General features: G+C 51.3%; 1 protein-coding gene across 1 annotated transcript in view; it reads left to right on the top strand.

Annotated features, from left to right (window-relative positions):
• The window catches only part of LOC125944697 (xaa-Arg dipeptidase-like), a 208,911-nt gene extending 193,932 nt beyond the window's left edge, over nucleotides 1-14,979 (top strand). Inside the window, exons 3-5 of the mRNA XM_049665568.1 lie at nucleotides 4,926-5,226; nucleotides 10,532-10,771; nucleotides 14,464-14,979. Coding sequence (XP_049521525.1) covers nucleotides 4,926-5,226; nucleotides 10,532-10,771; nucleotides 14,464-14,979 — 1,057 coding nt within the window. The remainder of the gene's footprint in view (nucleotides 1-4,925; nucleotides 5,227-10,531; nucleotides 10,772-14,463) is intronic.
• The last annotated feature ends 2,311 nt before the right edge of the window (nucleotides 14,980-17,290 follow it).

Genomic DNA, 17,290 nt, shown 5'->3' with positions numbered 1-17,290 from the left:
AGTCAGTTGACAGTTGTGATTCACGCCGTCGAGTCGTACGTCTCTCTATTCTCCGCGCGTACTCGCGTCACAACAGTGGTGACCCGGACGAGGCTTAACGACAACCACATATCGATGCTATGGAGACTTCAGCCGACGCACCAGCCATCTCCGCCGTCGACGTTAAGCTACCACCATTTTGGACAGCCGACCCAGAACTCTGGTTCCTGCAAGTGGAATCGCAATTCGCCGCCCGACGCATTACTACCGACCAGACAAAGTACCACCACGTGGTCGGCAGCCTTCCACCTACAACAGCGAGCGAAGTACGAGATTTACTGGTCGCTCCACCTGCAGTGAACGCATACACAACGCTCACGCAACTGCTCATCAGCCGCCTCACGCCATCAGAGCCTCAGCGACTGCAACAGCTGCTACACGGCGCTGAGCTCGGCGACCGGACCCCTAGCCAATTGTTGCGCCACATGCAAGAGTTGCTCGGCACGACGACCACCGACGTGGACAGCAGGCTGCTTCGGTAGCTCTTCCTGCAACGGCTCCCCACAAACGTTTGGATGGTCCTCGCCTCAGCTGCCGACAAACAGCTTTCTCAGCTGGCCGAACTCACCGACTTAGTAACGGCAGTGACTTCGCCATCGATCGCGGGGTGCAAACAGACATGGGACTCAGCACATCAGTGGCGCACCTACGGGGGGGGGGGGATTCGGGGGTTGTAACCCCCCCCCCCCCTGAGGCCGATTTGAGTACTGCAACTAAGATGTAAGACGCGCAATCGTCTGCACACTCGCAAAAACGCATTCTTTAACAATTTTCCGCGAAGAAATTGAAATTAGCGCTGTTTAGAGGGTATTGGCAAACTGTCAACCCCCCCCCCCCCCCCCCCCCCCCCTGGCAGAGATCCTGGGTGCGCTACTGCCGCACATCTACCAACGAGTTGCAGGACATAAGGGAGCAGATCTCTCACCTCGCCGACACCGTAGCAGCCATACGGGACGGCAGCGCGCGTGCGGAGCACCAGCGTGCCACAGCGCAACCCCAGCAACTGCGACAGAGAATCTGTTGGTACCACAGGAAGCACGGCAACGCGGCCCGCAAATGTATACCATCTTGCGATTACGCGAGAAACGACCGCAGTCGGCACTGAGGGCGACCAGTGTTCCGGATACCCCAGAGCGTCGTCCTTCAGTGTTCTTTCTCACCGACCGTGACAGTGGCCTGCGATTCCTCGTGGACACCGGTGCTGAGGTGAGCGTGGTGCCGGCTTTGTTAACAGAGCTCCGTGTCCCCAGTGCGTCTACCCTTCAGGCGGTCAACAATACCACCATTTCCACTTACGGATATCGCTCGCTGCCACTGGATTTAGGTTTGAAGAAAACATTCCGATGGATTTTCATTGTGGCAGAGGTGAAATTCGCTATCCTGGGAGCAGACTTCCTTCGGCACTTTGGTCTTCTCGTCGATGTGCGCAACAGACGACTCCACGATCCTGTGTCGCAAGCGACTGTGCAGTGCAACCCCTCAAAACACCCTCCGTTGAGTCCTACGCTGCTCGGGCCGGCCGGCGCCGAACATTTTGCTCGCATCCTGCACGAATTTACTCAACTGACGAGGCAGCCGGCTCTGCGGCGAAGCACGCGGTATGCCACTATATCTCCACCAGCGGCCCGCCCGCGCACGCGCGGCCTCGTCGTCTGTGCCCGGAGAAGTAGAAAGTCGCCCGGCAGGAATTCGACCACATGCTGGAACTGGGGATTATCAGGCCCTCATCGAGCCCTTGGGCATCTCCACTTCTAATGGTCCCAAAGTCGACACCGGGAGACTGGCGCCCATGCGGAGACTACCGTGCGCTAAACCGGGTTGCGACACCAGACATGTACCCGGTACCGCATGTCCATGACATCACGACGAGTCTGCATGGTGCTACCATCTTCTCAAAGATAGACCTAGTGCGGGCATACCATCAATTCCCGTTGCTCCGGAGGATGTCCCGAAGAGAGCCATCGCGACGCCCTTCGGACTATTCGAGTTCCTTCGGATGCCGTTCGTCCTCCGAAATGCAGGTCAGACTTTCCAGAGATTCATGGACGGCGCCTTACGCGGCCTCAACTTCTGCCACGCTTACCTTGATGACCTGTTCGTTGCAAGCGGCACACCAGAAGACCATATAAAGCACCTGCGCATCGTTTTCCAGCGCTTAGTCGAACACGGGGTAGTCGTGAACATGGCCAAATGCGAGCTTGGTGTACCCGAGCTGTCGTTCCTAGGACACATAATTTCTAGCTCAGGAGTTCGGCCTCATCCCAGCAAGGTTGAAGCAGTGCAAGGATTCCCGCAGCAAATAGAAAGCGCCAGCTGCGAGAATTTCTGGGTTTAGTGAATTTCTACCGCCGTTTCATCCCCCACTGCGCCCAAATCCTCCAACCTCTTCACAACCTGCTGGCCACTTCACGAAACTGCTCGGACACCCTTTCCTGGTATTAAGAGCCAAGCGAAGCGTTCCGCAAGATCAAGGACGCCCAGGCAAACGCCGCACTCCTTGCATAACCTAGGCCCGGCATTCCGCAGTGTGTGATGGTCGATGCCTCCGACACAGCCGTCGGTGCTGTCTTACAGCAGCTCGTCGATGGAATCTGGCGCCCGACATCGTTTTTCTTGAGGAAGCTAACCCCCCTGAGCGCCGCTACAGTACTTTCGGGAGAGAACAGCTGACCATGTACGCGGCCATCCGACATTTTCGCCACTTTATGGAAGGTTTAGAATTCTTCGTCCTTACTGACCACAAGCCGCTTACCTACGCTTTCCATTCACTAAGCTCCGACGGTGGCACGTACACAGCGAGGGAATTGCGCCACATGTCATATATATCTAAATTCACGACAGACATCCGCCACGTCAAGGGGGGCGACAACGAGGTGGCAGAAGCCCTTTCCCGGAACCCTATAAATGCCATTGTGTCCACACAGCAGGTTGATCTCTCCACTTTGGCAGCAGCTCAACGTGAAGACGGCGAGCTAAAGAGCCTGTTGACCGCAACCACTGCCCTGAAGCTGCAGTGGCTGCGGATTCCCGGATCCCAAGATAGAATTTGCTGTGACATAACTATTGGCAATGCTTGCCCGTTTGTGCCTTCCAACCTCCGTCGCCACGTGTTCCAATCGCTGCACAGACTCTCTCATCCAGGGATTAGAGCCACACAGAGACTGGTGACGGCAAAGTTTGTCTGGCCATGCATTAATTGTGACGTCGGGCGCTGGGCACGTGATTGTGTAGCCTGCCAGCGTTCCAAGATACAGCGACACACCTTGACAGCACTGGGAGCACTCACAACCATGCATGGACTCCCGATTCGATCATGTTCACCTGGAGATTGTTGGCCCACTACCACCCTGCCACGGACAGACTTATCTGTCCGTGGTGAATCTATCCACGCATCTGCTGACATGCGTGGATAGATTCACCCGTTGGGCGGAGGCCATCCCTATCGTGGACATCACCGCTGAAACGGTTGCCAGTGCCTTCCTGTACCATTGGGTTGCCGGCTTCGCGGTGCCTTCCACGATCACAACGGACCGTGGCCGGCAGTTTGAATCCGCCCTCTTCACTAACATCACTCAGCTCATCGGTGCCACTCGCATGCGTACAACGGCGTACCATCCCATGAGTGATGGCATGGTGGAGCGCTTTCACCGTCAGCTTACTCACAGCAACCGAAGAACACAGCTGGGTGGAGGCGCTCCCGCTCGTCCTTTTGGGCATACGGTCCACTCTAAAAGCAGACATTGGCTGCAGCGCGGCGGGGCTGGTCTATGGCTCGACACTCAGGCTGCCAGGGGAGTTATTTGTGCACGGCTCAGACGAGACACCTGCGGCTTCCATTGGTTACGCACTTCGTCTACGCGATATGATGAGCAAACTTCGTGCTGTGCCCCCGCGGTATCCAGGGACGCGAGCTGTACATGTCGACCCGCGGCTCACATTGTGCCCATACGTGTTTGTGCGACATGACGCTATTCGGCGGCCTCTTCAACCACCATATGATGGACCGTTTAAGGTCCTCCGCCGTGGGGACAAGCATGTCACCATCGATAAATGCGGCCACCAAGAGGTTGTGTCGCTTGACCGTTTCAAGCCCGCACACATGGACAGTGACGCCGCTGCGGTATACGCAACGTACGCAAAGTGGACGGTGCTCAAGAGCCCCTACTCGCCTGGACCTTTGATCACTCCGTTCGGCAACCCACTAAGGGGGGAGTGCTGGAGCGGCCGTGAGAGGGCCACAACGTGCAGGCAAGGGCGAGCAGCGACCGCACCTCCGAAACCTTTCTAGCCACCATACCGGTTGCACCCCGCGCTCCCGTCCTCCACTCTCCACCAATGGTGACGAGTGGAAAGGGCGAGCAGCCCCAAGGGCGGCTGAAGCAAAAGAAAAATAAAACCAGTTGACAGTTGGTATTCACGCCGTCGAGTCGTCTCTCTCTCTCTTCTCCGCGCGTACTCGCGTCCGAACAGCACTCTTCGGCGAAAATTACCATTGTCTGTGTATAGATTCCAGACAACGAAATTGAGATTGAGGCCGCATTCACAAAGCTTTTCGTTCGTAAGTGCAGTCTTCGTTAATATGCCCAGAATCGCGATTGGCCGTCGGGTGCTATATGAACTGTGGCCGAGCGGTATACTTTCAAAACTGCTGCCAAATGGGTGGCCGTTGCGTGTGCTGTTCACGCACCATTCAAGTGCGAAACGGGCTCGCCGGGAACAGGCTCCAGCTTCCTTTGGCCGCCATGGTTTTGGATGATGCGCCACATGTAAACGGCGTGACACAGTATTACCGTGTTACTCTGGGAAGCGCGATGTACTTCGATATATCATTGAAGCAATTATCGATGGCGTGCGTGCGCTTTGTTCCATAGCGTCCCTTTGCGCAGCGGCGCCGCTTCCGCATGCCGTGGAAGAGACAGTGCCTGCGTGCAGGTGACACCCAGCTACGTCCTGCCGACGGGCTTTCGGGCCGAGTACTCGCGGCCCGGCGTAAGCGGCCCGTGCATGTGCTTCCTGGCCGAGTACGACGCACTGTCCGAGGTAGGCCACACGTGCGGACACAACCTCATCGCCGAAGCTGCCCTGGGCGCTTCACTGGCGCTGAAAAAGGCGCTCGAAACGACACCAGATCTTCCAGGCCGCGTCGTCTGCCTTGGGACGCCAGCCGAGGAGGGCGGCTCCGGCAAGGTGCGTGGCCAAATTATGCAACAGTAAAGCGCCCAGTTACCCTGAAATGCACCTTTCATCTTTCCTTTACTGTGAATCAGTCCTTTACACAGTCAATGAAAGCCCCCACAATTGGTCGGTTTGGTCGTACGCGAAAGGAGGGCAGTGATAAGACTTAAAAGAAGTGCGCTGCACAATCATGAATGAATGTTCGAGTAATGACCCGATGTATTTTCACCGACAAGGGTGGACAGTGCGTCTTTGGCAAATGGTAACTGAATTAAGGATGTCAACGTCCCAAAGCAACTCAAGAGCTACGAGAGGCTCAGTAGTGGTGTACATCCGGATTAATTTCGACCACCTGGGATTCTTTTACTAACATCCAAAGCACGGCCCACGTGCGCTTTGGCATAACGCCCCACCGGAGGGCGGCCGCTGCGTTCGGACCGATCCCACCGGCCAGTTTCACGGCGCCACCGCTGCCGCGGTGCATACTGGTACTTGTAGTCATCAGGCAGCTCCAGTCGCCCGGAGTGCTTGTGCGTCCTGTTTCCGAACGATTTTTGGCAATTTTTATGGTTCGTGTAAGCCATCGTGAGATGGGAGGATTCACCTGCTGCGTTCCTGGGTGCTACAACAACCACACAAGGGACAAAGGCTTCGGATTCTGTGTTTCCTAAAGAGCGAAAGCTTCGAGAGACGTGGATCCAACGGATTAATAGGTGCTTCTGGCAATACACAGCGCGAGAAGAAACACGGGGACGAATAGCGGCCGCATTTCGATGGGGGGCGAAATGCAAAAACACCCGTGTACTTAGATTTAGGTGCATGTTAAACAACCCCACGGGGTACAAATTATTCCGGAGTCCCCCACTTCGTCGTGCCTCATAATCAGATCGTGGTTTTGGCACGTAAAACCCCATATTTAATTTTTATTTAACCTTTTTTTTTCATTTGTGAGTCTCTTATATTGAGAATAATCTGTATATTTACTGCTGTTTATGTTCATTTTTTTTTAAATCAAAACAAACTCCCCTCTGTAATGCCCTCGGGCCCTGAGGGTATTGTAAATAAATAAAAAAATTGAGTGTTATAAGACTGAAATACATGGCTTTCTTCTTTTATATTCACCTGCCAGCCTGAAGTTCCCGAGAGCTCAGATGTGCCACCCGAACATGAGCAAGAGGCCTCTGCCATCGCTAGCAGCGACAGCGATGATACTGTCTTAAATCGACCAGTACGAATCACTGATAAAAGTATATCGCGGCTGCTCATACTCCTGGAGAGCTGCGCGTATTCACGTGGGCTAAAGAAGGGACGCTCGCCTCACGCCACGCAGTCGGAGTTTTCGAAGCAGCAAGCGTACCATTCGCTCGAATGCGAACGAAAAGTTAGCGTAGCTTGCACTGGAGGCGCAATGCTCTTCAGCGGAGCTGGTGGGTACCTACGAGTCCTGGCTTTTGGGCTAGGTTAAGCACTTCCAAGTCATCCCCAGCATTTCCCGGCATTTATTGATTATTTGTTGATTTTAGATTAGCTATTGATTGGCTATCAATTGGTTATCGCAAGGTATTGGCCACGTATCTGGGCTAGGCTGAGCACTACCAAGTCATTCCCAGCATTTCCCGGAATTTATTGATTATTTTTCGATTATCAATTAGCTATCGATTGGCTATCGAGTGGCTATCGCAAGGTATTGGTCACGTATTTGGGCTAGGCTAAGCACTACCAAGTCATTCCCAGCATTTCCCGGAATTTATTGATTATTGATCGATTAGCTATTGATTGGCTATCGATGACTCGGCGATGATTGGTTATCGGCGCTTTTAGCTGTTAAAAACGCCGATAGCCAATCAAGCTTACCTAAGAACTAGATATCGCTGTTACCGAAGTCTGCAAGTCGTGCGCGAAACCCATGTTGGTAAGCACCATTAGGGCACGAAAGTTTCATGCGCCGCATTTCAAACCTGTCTCCAACAGGTATACAAATCCTATTATGTCCATCGCTAAGCAAACATAACGTTGCAGTCACTGAGATGCACGTGTGCAAAAATAGTAAAGCAAAACGACCGCGTACATCAGCATGTACACTGTAAACGAAAATACCCCCACATCGGAATTATAGCAAGGTGATGTGCCCTATATACTCCCATCCTTGAATATTTACTGCGACGTATGGGAGGAATACAACGGCATCTCCCTCGTTTCACTCCGCTCACTACCTGTGGGAGGATAAGGGCGGACATGACGTGATTCCACTCCGCCTTCAAAATTTAGTTCTCCGCGGGAACTCCGCACAGGGAATTTTAAAAAACTCCCCCGCCGGAACAGGTTGGTCACGTGGTGCTTCCCATAAGGCTATGCGCCGCGCGAGCGACCGGCCGCGTTCGGCGGGGTCGGCGGTGCTCATGGCTGACGGTTTGTTTACATCTGTGAAGTGTTGTTCCGTACCAGTGTTTCGCCGATTTTCTTTCCTATACTTCCTTCCAGAAAGTGTTATAGGCCTGTCTGAAGCTCACTGTATCTCATCTTTATGTACGTTAGCTGTGATCACTCTGCTGCCAGCGATGAATGCAAGACCAACGATTTCAAGTGCGGAAAAAGGCTTAGGGATATCATGAAGCTGCCAGTTGACCCGTGATGTCGGCTCAGGTTTCTGGCTGTGCTTTCGTGTTGCGTGACCTTGACTTGTGTTCTTCAGTGCGTGAAATACCACTTTTATGTCCTTTTGAGTATATGCTGACAACGTCCGGTGTAAAGTGCCGCGTAACAATGGCAACAGCAGCCGCTGTTCGAGGGACCACGTCCGTCATAGCCGCACATGAATGCCATATTCCGACTTCGTTACTGTGCTGTGCTGCCAGTAAGTATAGACCGTGGTGCAAGCAATTCTTTTTATGAACCTGTGTACGGATATCCTCGCCCAGGAAATACGGTAGGACGTAGGTACGCACTGTGAATAAAGCTTCTTACTGAGTGATGTCAATCGAATTGTTGTCGCGCAGTTCTGTTTTGATGACGTCGTTGCTTCGGATATTGCATTAACATCATGCTCCGTCAAAGATAATGCTTTAGGAGCATACCTGCTGGCTCCGAGCGTGATGATTCGTTTGCCAGATCAGTGACATATATATAGCTCCGTTTCACAACCGAGAGACATTGCTTGGACGCGGAGCAAGTAGTGCGGTAAAAAAAATGTATGCCTACGCAATTTTCGGTGTTACGTGGGCTGCTACGGGTCATGCTCACATGTAATAAATTGTTGTCCCGCCACAATTCTTTCGCACGAAGCTAATTTTGTTATGAAGCACGCGCACGTACGTTTTTCTTGCGTACTGTAACTAACGCACTACTTTTAGGCCGCGGACGCCGGCAGTGTGCGAAGTCGCTTCAGCACTCACAGAATGGCATTCTAATTTTGAAAATTTATGCCACTAAAGTCGTTTTTTCACTATTCTGAATTAACAGTTTCGTGTGCATTTAGGTTTCATGTTGCCTTCAGAGAGGCAGATCTCATATGTGCGAGCCTGTGAGTCGTAATTCTGAAAACAGTACAGCTGCTCGCTAGGCCGTTTCGAGGCACAGAAAATCGTGGCTATATATACTGGCAAGGTTAGTTGTTGCATGTAGTGTGTACGATGGATGTTTTTGCAAGTTGCTCATCCGATGTTTTTCTCAAATGTTTGTTTATCTATGTCATGGTTTGTTGGTCTCGTTCACTTGTTTCGCAGAATTTGACTTATTCTTGTGCGTATATTTCGGAATTTGAGCCACAGCCTCTACATATAAAATTATCCACGCAATTTGACGTGATAGTTTTTTTATACTCCCGGTGCAGCTCGAAAACCTCCGTCCAGCCCGAAATAAAAATGACAGGAAAGAAAACTCCCCTGGCACCACGCAAAAATTCCGTCCGCACGGAGTAAAAATTATACTCCGATCATTCGGAGCATAATAAACTCCCAACCGGGGGGTCGCTAGAGGACAAGCAGTATACTCCCACCTGAGAGTTATTTCCGTTTACAGTGTACATACAAAGCTCGAACAAATACGATACTTAACGCGTAATCAGCGGGTAACAACCGAAATGAAAGAGCAGCTGGTACTTTTCAACGTTCGCCTCGCATGCTGCAATGAACAGCCGATGTAATTTCTTAAAATACATGACGAATTTTTCTGGGTGGTGAAGTCGCAGAGATGTATGGGAAGCTCGTACGCAGTACTCGACGAGCGCGGACTGCGGTGGTGCGGTTGACCAGTTGACTACAACCAAGATGGTGGCAGTGCGACTTCCAGCAATCCGGTGCATGCGCAGATCGGTCGGTGGGTTCGGTCTAACCGGCTACCTCGTACTGAGCAGCTGAACGCCATAACCACTGAGTCAACGCGGTATAGATCATCGACAAAAGGTGTTTCGAATGATCTAGAAATTAAAAGGTGATTGGAATGCATGGTATATCTCTAAGTAAGAGCAGGCTCCAATCACGTGGGTGCCTGTCGCTAAACCGGAATGGCTCGCACGACAAAAGGCTGTTTTAGAATACGGTCCCCCAAAGATAGGGGGCCCCTAATGATTAGTATCTTGCCACAGCGCATGCGCCGAACCCAAACGGTATATATGTTTGGTTTTTGGTTTTTGTTAACCCATACGCTACATTTTTAAAATAGCGGGGGTGTTCCAAAAGCCCCAAACCTGCTTTACGTCGTCTCAACGTAGCCGCGAACATCTCAGAAACGCGTCAACGCCTTCTTATTAAAAATAAACTCAGGTATATTGTCATCCTGTAAAATATTACGGATTGCATTATTTAATTTTTTCTTTCTTTTGCTTTACGTTTTCGTTTTGCTTCAGCGTGCAGGAAGGGCGCTGCAATCGTGTGACGCTAACGCAAGCCGGGGAAGCGCATATTGGAAAACTAGAAGGCACAGCGCCTTCGTTGAACGCGATTGACTGAAACGCCGCCGTCGACGCCCTTTGCAACCGCTGTGAGAGTATACGCCGCACAACCTAACGCCTTTTACGCTAACCCAACCTAGTGTGGGCGACACGCAAAGGCAATAATCCTCACGGCGTGACATCAGTGTCGTCGGCGGCGTTTCAGCCACTCGCGTTCAAGCGCGGTTTCTAAGGCGCCTTCTAGATTTTCAATATACGCAGCTGGGAACCCTATTCTAATTAATGCACCTTCCTGGCCGGGCAGACCGCGAACGCAAAGCGGTCGCTTGTTGGGGCACCCTAAGCTCTAGACGCCTATTCTAAATCTCCCTATAATGCCGCTGTGCCGCACTATTCTCGCAAGCGCTAAATCGCCTGCTCTACGTGCAGCTGCTCATGGTCAAGGGTGGCGCACTGGCCGACGTGGATGCGGTGATAATGGTACACCCGAGCTCGGTGAACGACGTGGCGCCGCCCTACCTGGCCGTGGGCAAAGTGCATGTGCGCTACACGGGCAAAGCGCTGTACGTAGCGAGCGCTCCTTCCCACCCCGTGAATGCCCTGGACGCCGCGGTGACCGCCTACACCGCGGTGGCCGCCATGCGCCAGCACATGAGGCCCACTTGGAAGGTCGGCAACGTCAGCTCTCAGTCGAGAACTCCAAATGGTTTTAGACGGATGACGCGAGCGCGGAGTGACCGATATATGCATCACGACACCGTGATGACCATAAGCGTTATGGCCGCATGAGCTTTCGTCTCTGAGCTGCACTCGTCAGCTTCGCAGTGGCAGCTAGGTAGATATACCTGGTAGTGAAGCTTCCATAGAAGCCCATACGTTCAAAACATGGCGGTTCATCGGCGGTTCATGGGGCTTAGCGCCATCTGTGTGAGGAGGGAACACTTCCGGTGGAAGAAAAAATACTGTAACGTCATATCCGTTAAAAACAGAGGTGACGTCATTTTGTTCTCAAAGGCGCGAAATTTGTTTTCGGAAGCCTGCCATTACAGCTGTATATTCAAATTCCCCGCTATACGATTTGATGGGCGTTCCGAGCTTTCAGTGCGGAAAGCGATGCAGGAAAAGGTCAGCCGTACGGGTGACGAAATCGCATCCCTGCACAGAACATATATATACTTTCTTTGGAGGCCGACGAACGCTTTAGGCCCTAGAGTGCTCGTCCTATCGTTGGACGCCAAGCCCGTCGGCCAGCGCTGTCGCACGAAAACAACTAAATTAAACAATTATCTGGCGGTCGCAACTTAACTGCTTTTGACTGAACTGGTTAAGAAACGATGAAACTACCCGCTTTACAAAATTTAGACAAACGTTGGCAAGCAAAACAACACAACATGTGAGGGGGGCGTATTTTAACAGGTGAACTTTACGAGCGCGCCTTTCTGCACACCTCAAGAGCTGCATTGCATTACAAGTGATAGCGGCGTGAACGCCCGCCGCTATCGATGGGTGCTCTTACGGTTGGCGCTAAAAAAAGGTATCTATTGATAATGATCTAGTAAAACAGAATTGTCTCTTCTTTTCTCGCCATGCGTATATAAATCGATTAGGAACTTTATTTTCGTTGAATGAATCTAACTGTGTCTCTCTTTAAACGCTTTTTCTTTCCCACTGTTTGTTCCCTCCAAACATAGTGGCGCTTCAATCGCTGCTCCCATAACCACCCTTGCTGATGTCGGTGACAATTCGTTCTGAACCGCCTTTCGCCCGAAGCTTCGCGACCTATGTGAATCGACCTTGGTGGCAGCGTGCGTCGCCACGGGGTAAAAATGAACTGGCCTATCAACTGCTGCTCAGTCAGTGATACGTCAAGTACCTGTCTGCGCTTAGAAAAAAAAATAAAAATTAAGTAACGAGAACATTTGTACCGCCGACGCATCCTATTCGTCGGCGCTGGCTTTCCAGCTGGAAGCTTCTTCCGTCCGCCATGTTGTTCATAACTTGGTCCAACACTGTTTACAACGAAGTGCACGGTCAGCCTAACAACGTGTTTCAGCTACATAGTGCCTAAAATGATGCTGTGAAATCGCAAGCGAACCGTGCGCTTTGCTCACCACAGCTAACAAAGAAATATGGGTCCTCGGTCTAGCAGCGCGATGCTACGTTTCTGCCAATCCTTTTCTTTTTTTCTTTTTTGCTCTGTGCTATCTATCGTGATGTAGAAATGGCGTGGACGACCCGAAGTTGTGTACTCCGCCGCCCGCGGGAGGACGAAGATATCGCTACTCAGCCATGAAAGCAAGCATATCAAAGAAATTCAGTGTTCACGTGCTCACTCCAAGGAGGCTAGGAAACTATGGCGTTTTTGTTCGCGGTCGGACAAAGCGGGTGACAGGACGTGACTAGAATTGTGACTGCAGAAATGTCGTTTTGCATTGTTTGGTTTACTCTGCTCTCGTGGCTTTCAAACCGATAAGCAAGGAGGGCGTAGTCATCTGCTTTAGCATTATCGGTGCCCGCGCATTTTACAGCGAAGCTGGTGAGTTCCGCAATGGTTTTCATGTGGTGAAGGCCGAAGTGCGACAACGAAGTCAATACCAAATGTATTGACCCTTTCCGCGGAGCAGTTTGTTTTAGAGAAACGAGATGGCGCTCACGGCGGCGCGCCATACCTCTCCTCAGCGACCGCGCACGAATACGAAACCATTACCGCTTCTACCTTTCTTGTGTGCGACCAGCTGTCGGAAATGCAACTGAGTTTTCCCTAACACACTGTGCTTCAATCATGCTAGATTGAATCATGTGGATTAAAGACGTGTGCAGTAGTTGGCTGCAAAAATAGTGACTGGCATGTTAGGGAATAGAATGAATCTGTGTGGCCAAGTTCGCGGACCGCTGCTGCAATTGTCCGAACGTGTTACGGGCACTTCGTGATGTACGGCTTTCCTCGAGGCTACAGAAATTTGCTCATCCGCCAGCCTTGTATCGCTAACCTTCAAAGAAAGGGCTTCATCCCCAGAACGTCGGCAAGAGTGAGTACCACTCGTTAAACAATGACAAAGGGAGTAGCGCCGCTTCCTCTCATAGTAAGTTTCGCGCACGTTATCTATACACATCTGTCCCAAATGGCAGGAAAACTTACGCCCACTCTATCGCCAACGTATCAAGAATAAGTGAATGGGCGCACACTTGAATATATGCGCACAATAAACGACGGACTACACCTATGGCGCACGAATGGTCGAAGCTGAATGTTTCGTGACGGTCCACAAGAGTAAGCGAGTTACTAGCTGTAATATATATTTGCTACAAGGTACACAATGTACAAAACAGCTACGTTTCAAGCCTCGTGCGCAGCAGGAACAAATCTATCGGAACTGAGCACACCCGCGAGCGATTAGGCATAAAATAATCAGATAGTGGCCGCACCGAGGAACTTCACTGAGTCAGAAACTGACAAGCCACTGCTTCAAAATATTTGCCGAATAAAGAACAAAGAGCAAAACACACTAATCCTGACTGAATTCATAATCGGAAAGCTTGAATAGCTTGGAATACATATTTAGCCCCGCTTTTAAAACAAGCACCATATATGCTGCTTGTGCCGTTTGGACATAGCCTAATCAACTCCGACAGCGCTTTTGCTTGTTCTCTGAAGCTGTGATCAAAGCTTCGTGTCGTCCACCTAGTCACCGTCTACGTTATCTCCGAAAACAGAGGTTTTCAAAGCCGCGCCGGCGTCATACACTTCCATTGTAAACAAGGATGCAACGGAGGCAGTTTAGGCAACCAATGGACGCGTCACCACGTGATCAAACATGGCAGCGCCCACGGGATCGCCGCGAAAAGGGTCAATATGCACCGCGGCATGTGTCAGAGGCCCCCAGTTTGCTTTGAAACGTAATGATCGATGAATGTAAAATAAAAGTTACCTTGCGTATATGGCTCATTCGAATACGCACCAACTGATATGTAAGCTTTTTCTTTCGTTTTTTTTTTAACCAGTAACCCGTCATTTTTGTTTCTCACCGCGCGTTATACCGGCTCCACGTTGGAGGTCAACTTTCACCGCTGCAGCTGCACAGGCTCCTATAGAAGTCTGTGCAGCTGCGGCGGTGAAATCTGACGCCGTGATGCTGCAAAGCAGCCTATGTGGGAGCCGGGAATCGAAATCGTGACTCTCTGGTCTGCTGCAGTATGTCCCAATGCTGATGAAGTACTGCAAAGTAGGAACGATGTGTATAACGATTAAACCACACAAAACGCTACATTTTTTACAAAAGCACAGTCAGATTTGGTCGAAGAGATATCGAACGACCTGGAATAACCGGAGACAGCCTGAGAGGGCACGTGACATATTGCAGGTGCACGGCGTAATCACCCGCGCTGGCTTGGTGGCGAACGTGATCCCAGACGAGACGGAGCTCTTCTACTATTACCGGGCGCCCAATGCGTTGGAGCTGGAGCAGCTGCGGCGACTGCTTGAGAACTGCTTCCAGGGTGCTGCCGTATCCACTGGCTGCACCCTCGACCTGGACTGGCAGGGCGGCTACGAGGCGCTGCTCACTAACGGGCCGCTGGCCGACGCGTTCCGCAAGAGCGCTGCGTCGCTGGGCCTGCAGCTCGAACCCAAGAGCTTGTCTAAGTTCCACTTCATTGCTTCGTCAGACATGGGCCACATGTCCCAGCGCGTGCCCACCATCCAGCCCACGTTCGCCGTCTGCTCGGCTCCCAACCATAGCCGGGACTTTGCCGCGGCCGTGTGCCACAAAGAGGCGCAGGGCCCAACACTGCTCGTGGCCAAGGCCATGGCACTCACGGGCCTCGAGCTCTTCCGCGATCCCCGAGTTCTTGAAAGAGGTCCGAAAGAGATTCTCTGAAGGACTTGCGTTCTACAACCCTCTGCCATGATCATCACATACATGCCGCACCGAGAGGAAGAATCCCTGTACCAAAGATACACGTTTGTTCCGTTTTCGCTTCCCCCTTGGACTGCCGTCGCAGTTAGCGCGGGCTCTCGGAAACGGACGCGAGTTTTCGTGTGGCACCTTCCACCACTTGATATACAATCGGAAGCATCCATCGGAGGCACCGCGTAAGCTCTGTAATAGGCGAACAGCGCTATTCGTCGAGCAACTGTATAAAAAAATGTCTTGAAAGATAGGGGCCCCTAATTATTAGTGTCTCGCCACAGCGCATGCGCCGAACCCAAACGGTATGTTTGGGTTTGGGTTTTTGCTCACCCATACGCTAAATTAAAAAAAATGGCGTCACTCAGTCATGACACGTCTATATATTCTTCGAAGCCTGCGATGTTGTCATGTTTCAGGTCTACTTCAAGTTTCAAGTAGTCCTTACACTCGCGCAGGAAATCGTCTGACGTATGTGATTGCACAAGTGCTATAGCAGACAGTACTCGAGAGAAAAAAAAAGCCCCTTAGATATCCCGCCAATATATATGTATATATATATATATATATATATATATATATAGATGAAGATAAAGAAGTCGCCGTTACGCCCGAAATGCTTCTATTGCGATAGCAAATGAGCAGACAGTTACACGAAGTAAGGATGGTATAGTTTCATCGGCTGTATAAACTTGTAAACATTCGCTTACTAATAAAACTAACAAGCATGGTGTCACGCGCGCACAAGCTTCTTCTTTCTTTCTTTCTGGGGTTTTACGTACCAAAACCAGTTCTGATTATGAGGCACGCCGTAGTGGAGGGCTCCGGAATAATTCTGACCACCTGGGGTTCTTTAACGTGCACTACAACGCAAGCACACGGGCGTTTTTACACTTCGCCTCCATCGATATGCCGCTGGCGCGGCCGGGATTCGATCCCGCGATCTCGTGCTCAGCAATGCAACGCCTTAGCTGACTGAACCACCGCGGCGGGTACGCGCGCACAAGCAAACATGAACATATGTCACTCGATGACCGCGGAAGCTTGCTGTCAAAACGCCGGAGGGAGAAAGCGCGGCAGCAGCAGCGAGCGAATTGACCTTCGTGCGGCCTCTCGCTTCAACGCGAAGTAAGCGTCGAGAACATAGCATAGCACACAGGAAGCTTTCAGCCCTCTACGCGCCTAGACTCTGTACTCGTCGCAGTTCTCTTTCAAGATATAGGGCCCGCGCTGCCGCGCCATACGCAGCAGCCGCCGGTGTAGAATGCGCCCCCTCCCCCAGGCCCCGGAAACTCCGCTGGTTTTTTGTCGACGCGAATTGCAGCGCCATCCATGAGATGTATGCGGAACGAAAATCGCTTTTCTTTTTTTTTTCTTGTCAACCCTCTCTCAACTTTGTCGTTTCTCTCTCGCCTTCAACTATCGGCGGCGCGGCTGGCGCGGCCCGCGCTCGTCGTCGGCCATGCTGATAACGACCAAAACGGCAGAAATCTTTTTTCTGGCGTTATACCATAGAGAAAGGAATTCAACAAGAGGGGCCACTCCCATAGGGCCCAGCGGCCGAATTGACTGCAGCGTGCCAAGCGGTCGGTGTCGATCACTTGCATAACTTCCGGTTTCGGTTTTGGGCGCGCGTATTTTGAACGCAAGCTAGCACGCCGGCTGCGCCCCCCCCCCTCCCCTCCCTTTTCCTTTCATTTTCTTTTTTTTTGCTCTTCGTGCATAATCGGTTTATTATTTAGTAAAAATGATTGCGAACGATCTCGCAAAGTCCCATCGAATCTGTGCCACGTGCAATTTCATAAAGTAGAGGCAAGACGTTTTGTGCAATGAGGAAATATTTATTTTGCTCTATATAAAAGCTCGTTCCGCGCTTTTTGTGCGTTCATATAACGTTGTGACACCAGCAGGTAAGGCAGTAGTTCCTGTATGAAGCTCCACCGGACGGTACCAGCTGAAAAAAAAAGTAAATTACAAGCATGTTACATTTGCAAGCACGTAACAGCATGTTACAAGCATGAGTCATTTTGGTATTTAGACATAGGAATACTGCGAGGCGAAACGTGCGAAAGCGGTGAATGGGCGGCATTACAAACAAAAGCAATTCGCTTTTACATACATGGCGTAGAAAATACCCGACTGATCCCAAACATATATGAAAACATCTGATTTCCAAGCGTTCCCCAATTTCCGGGCATTATTTCCTGCACTTAGGCAGCACAAATACACGAGCGACTTCGCGTTTCCAAAAGTTGGCCTCGGGCGACGCGACGGTACGCGA

Source organism: Dermacentor silvarum, chromosome 1, assembly GCF_013339745.2.
Source record: "Dermacentor silvarum isolate Dsil-2018 chromosome 1, BIME_Dsil_1.4, whole genome shotgun sequence".
Lineage (NCBI taxonomy): Eukaryota > Metazoa > Arthropoda > Arachnida > Ixodida > Ixodidae > Dermacentor > Dermacentor silvarum.
This window is presented reverse-complemented; position numbering and strand designations above follow the sequence as displayed.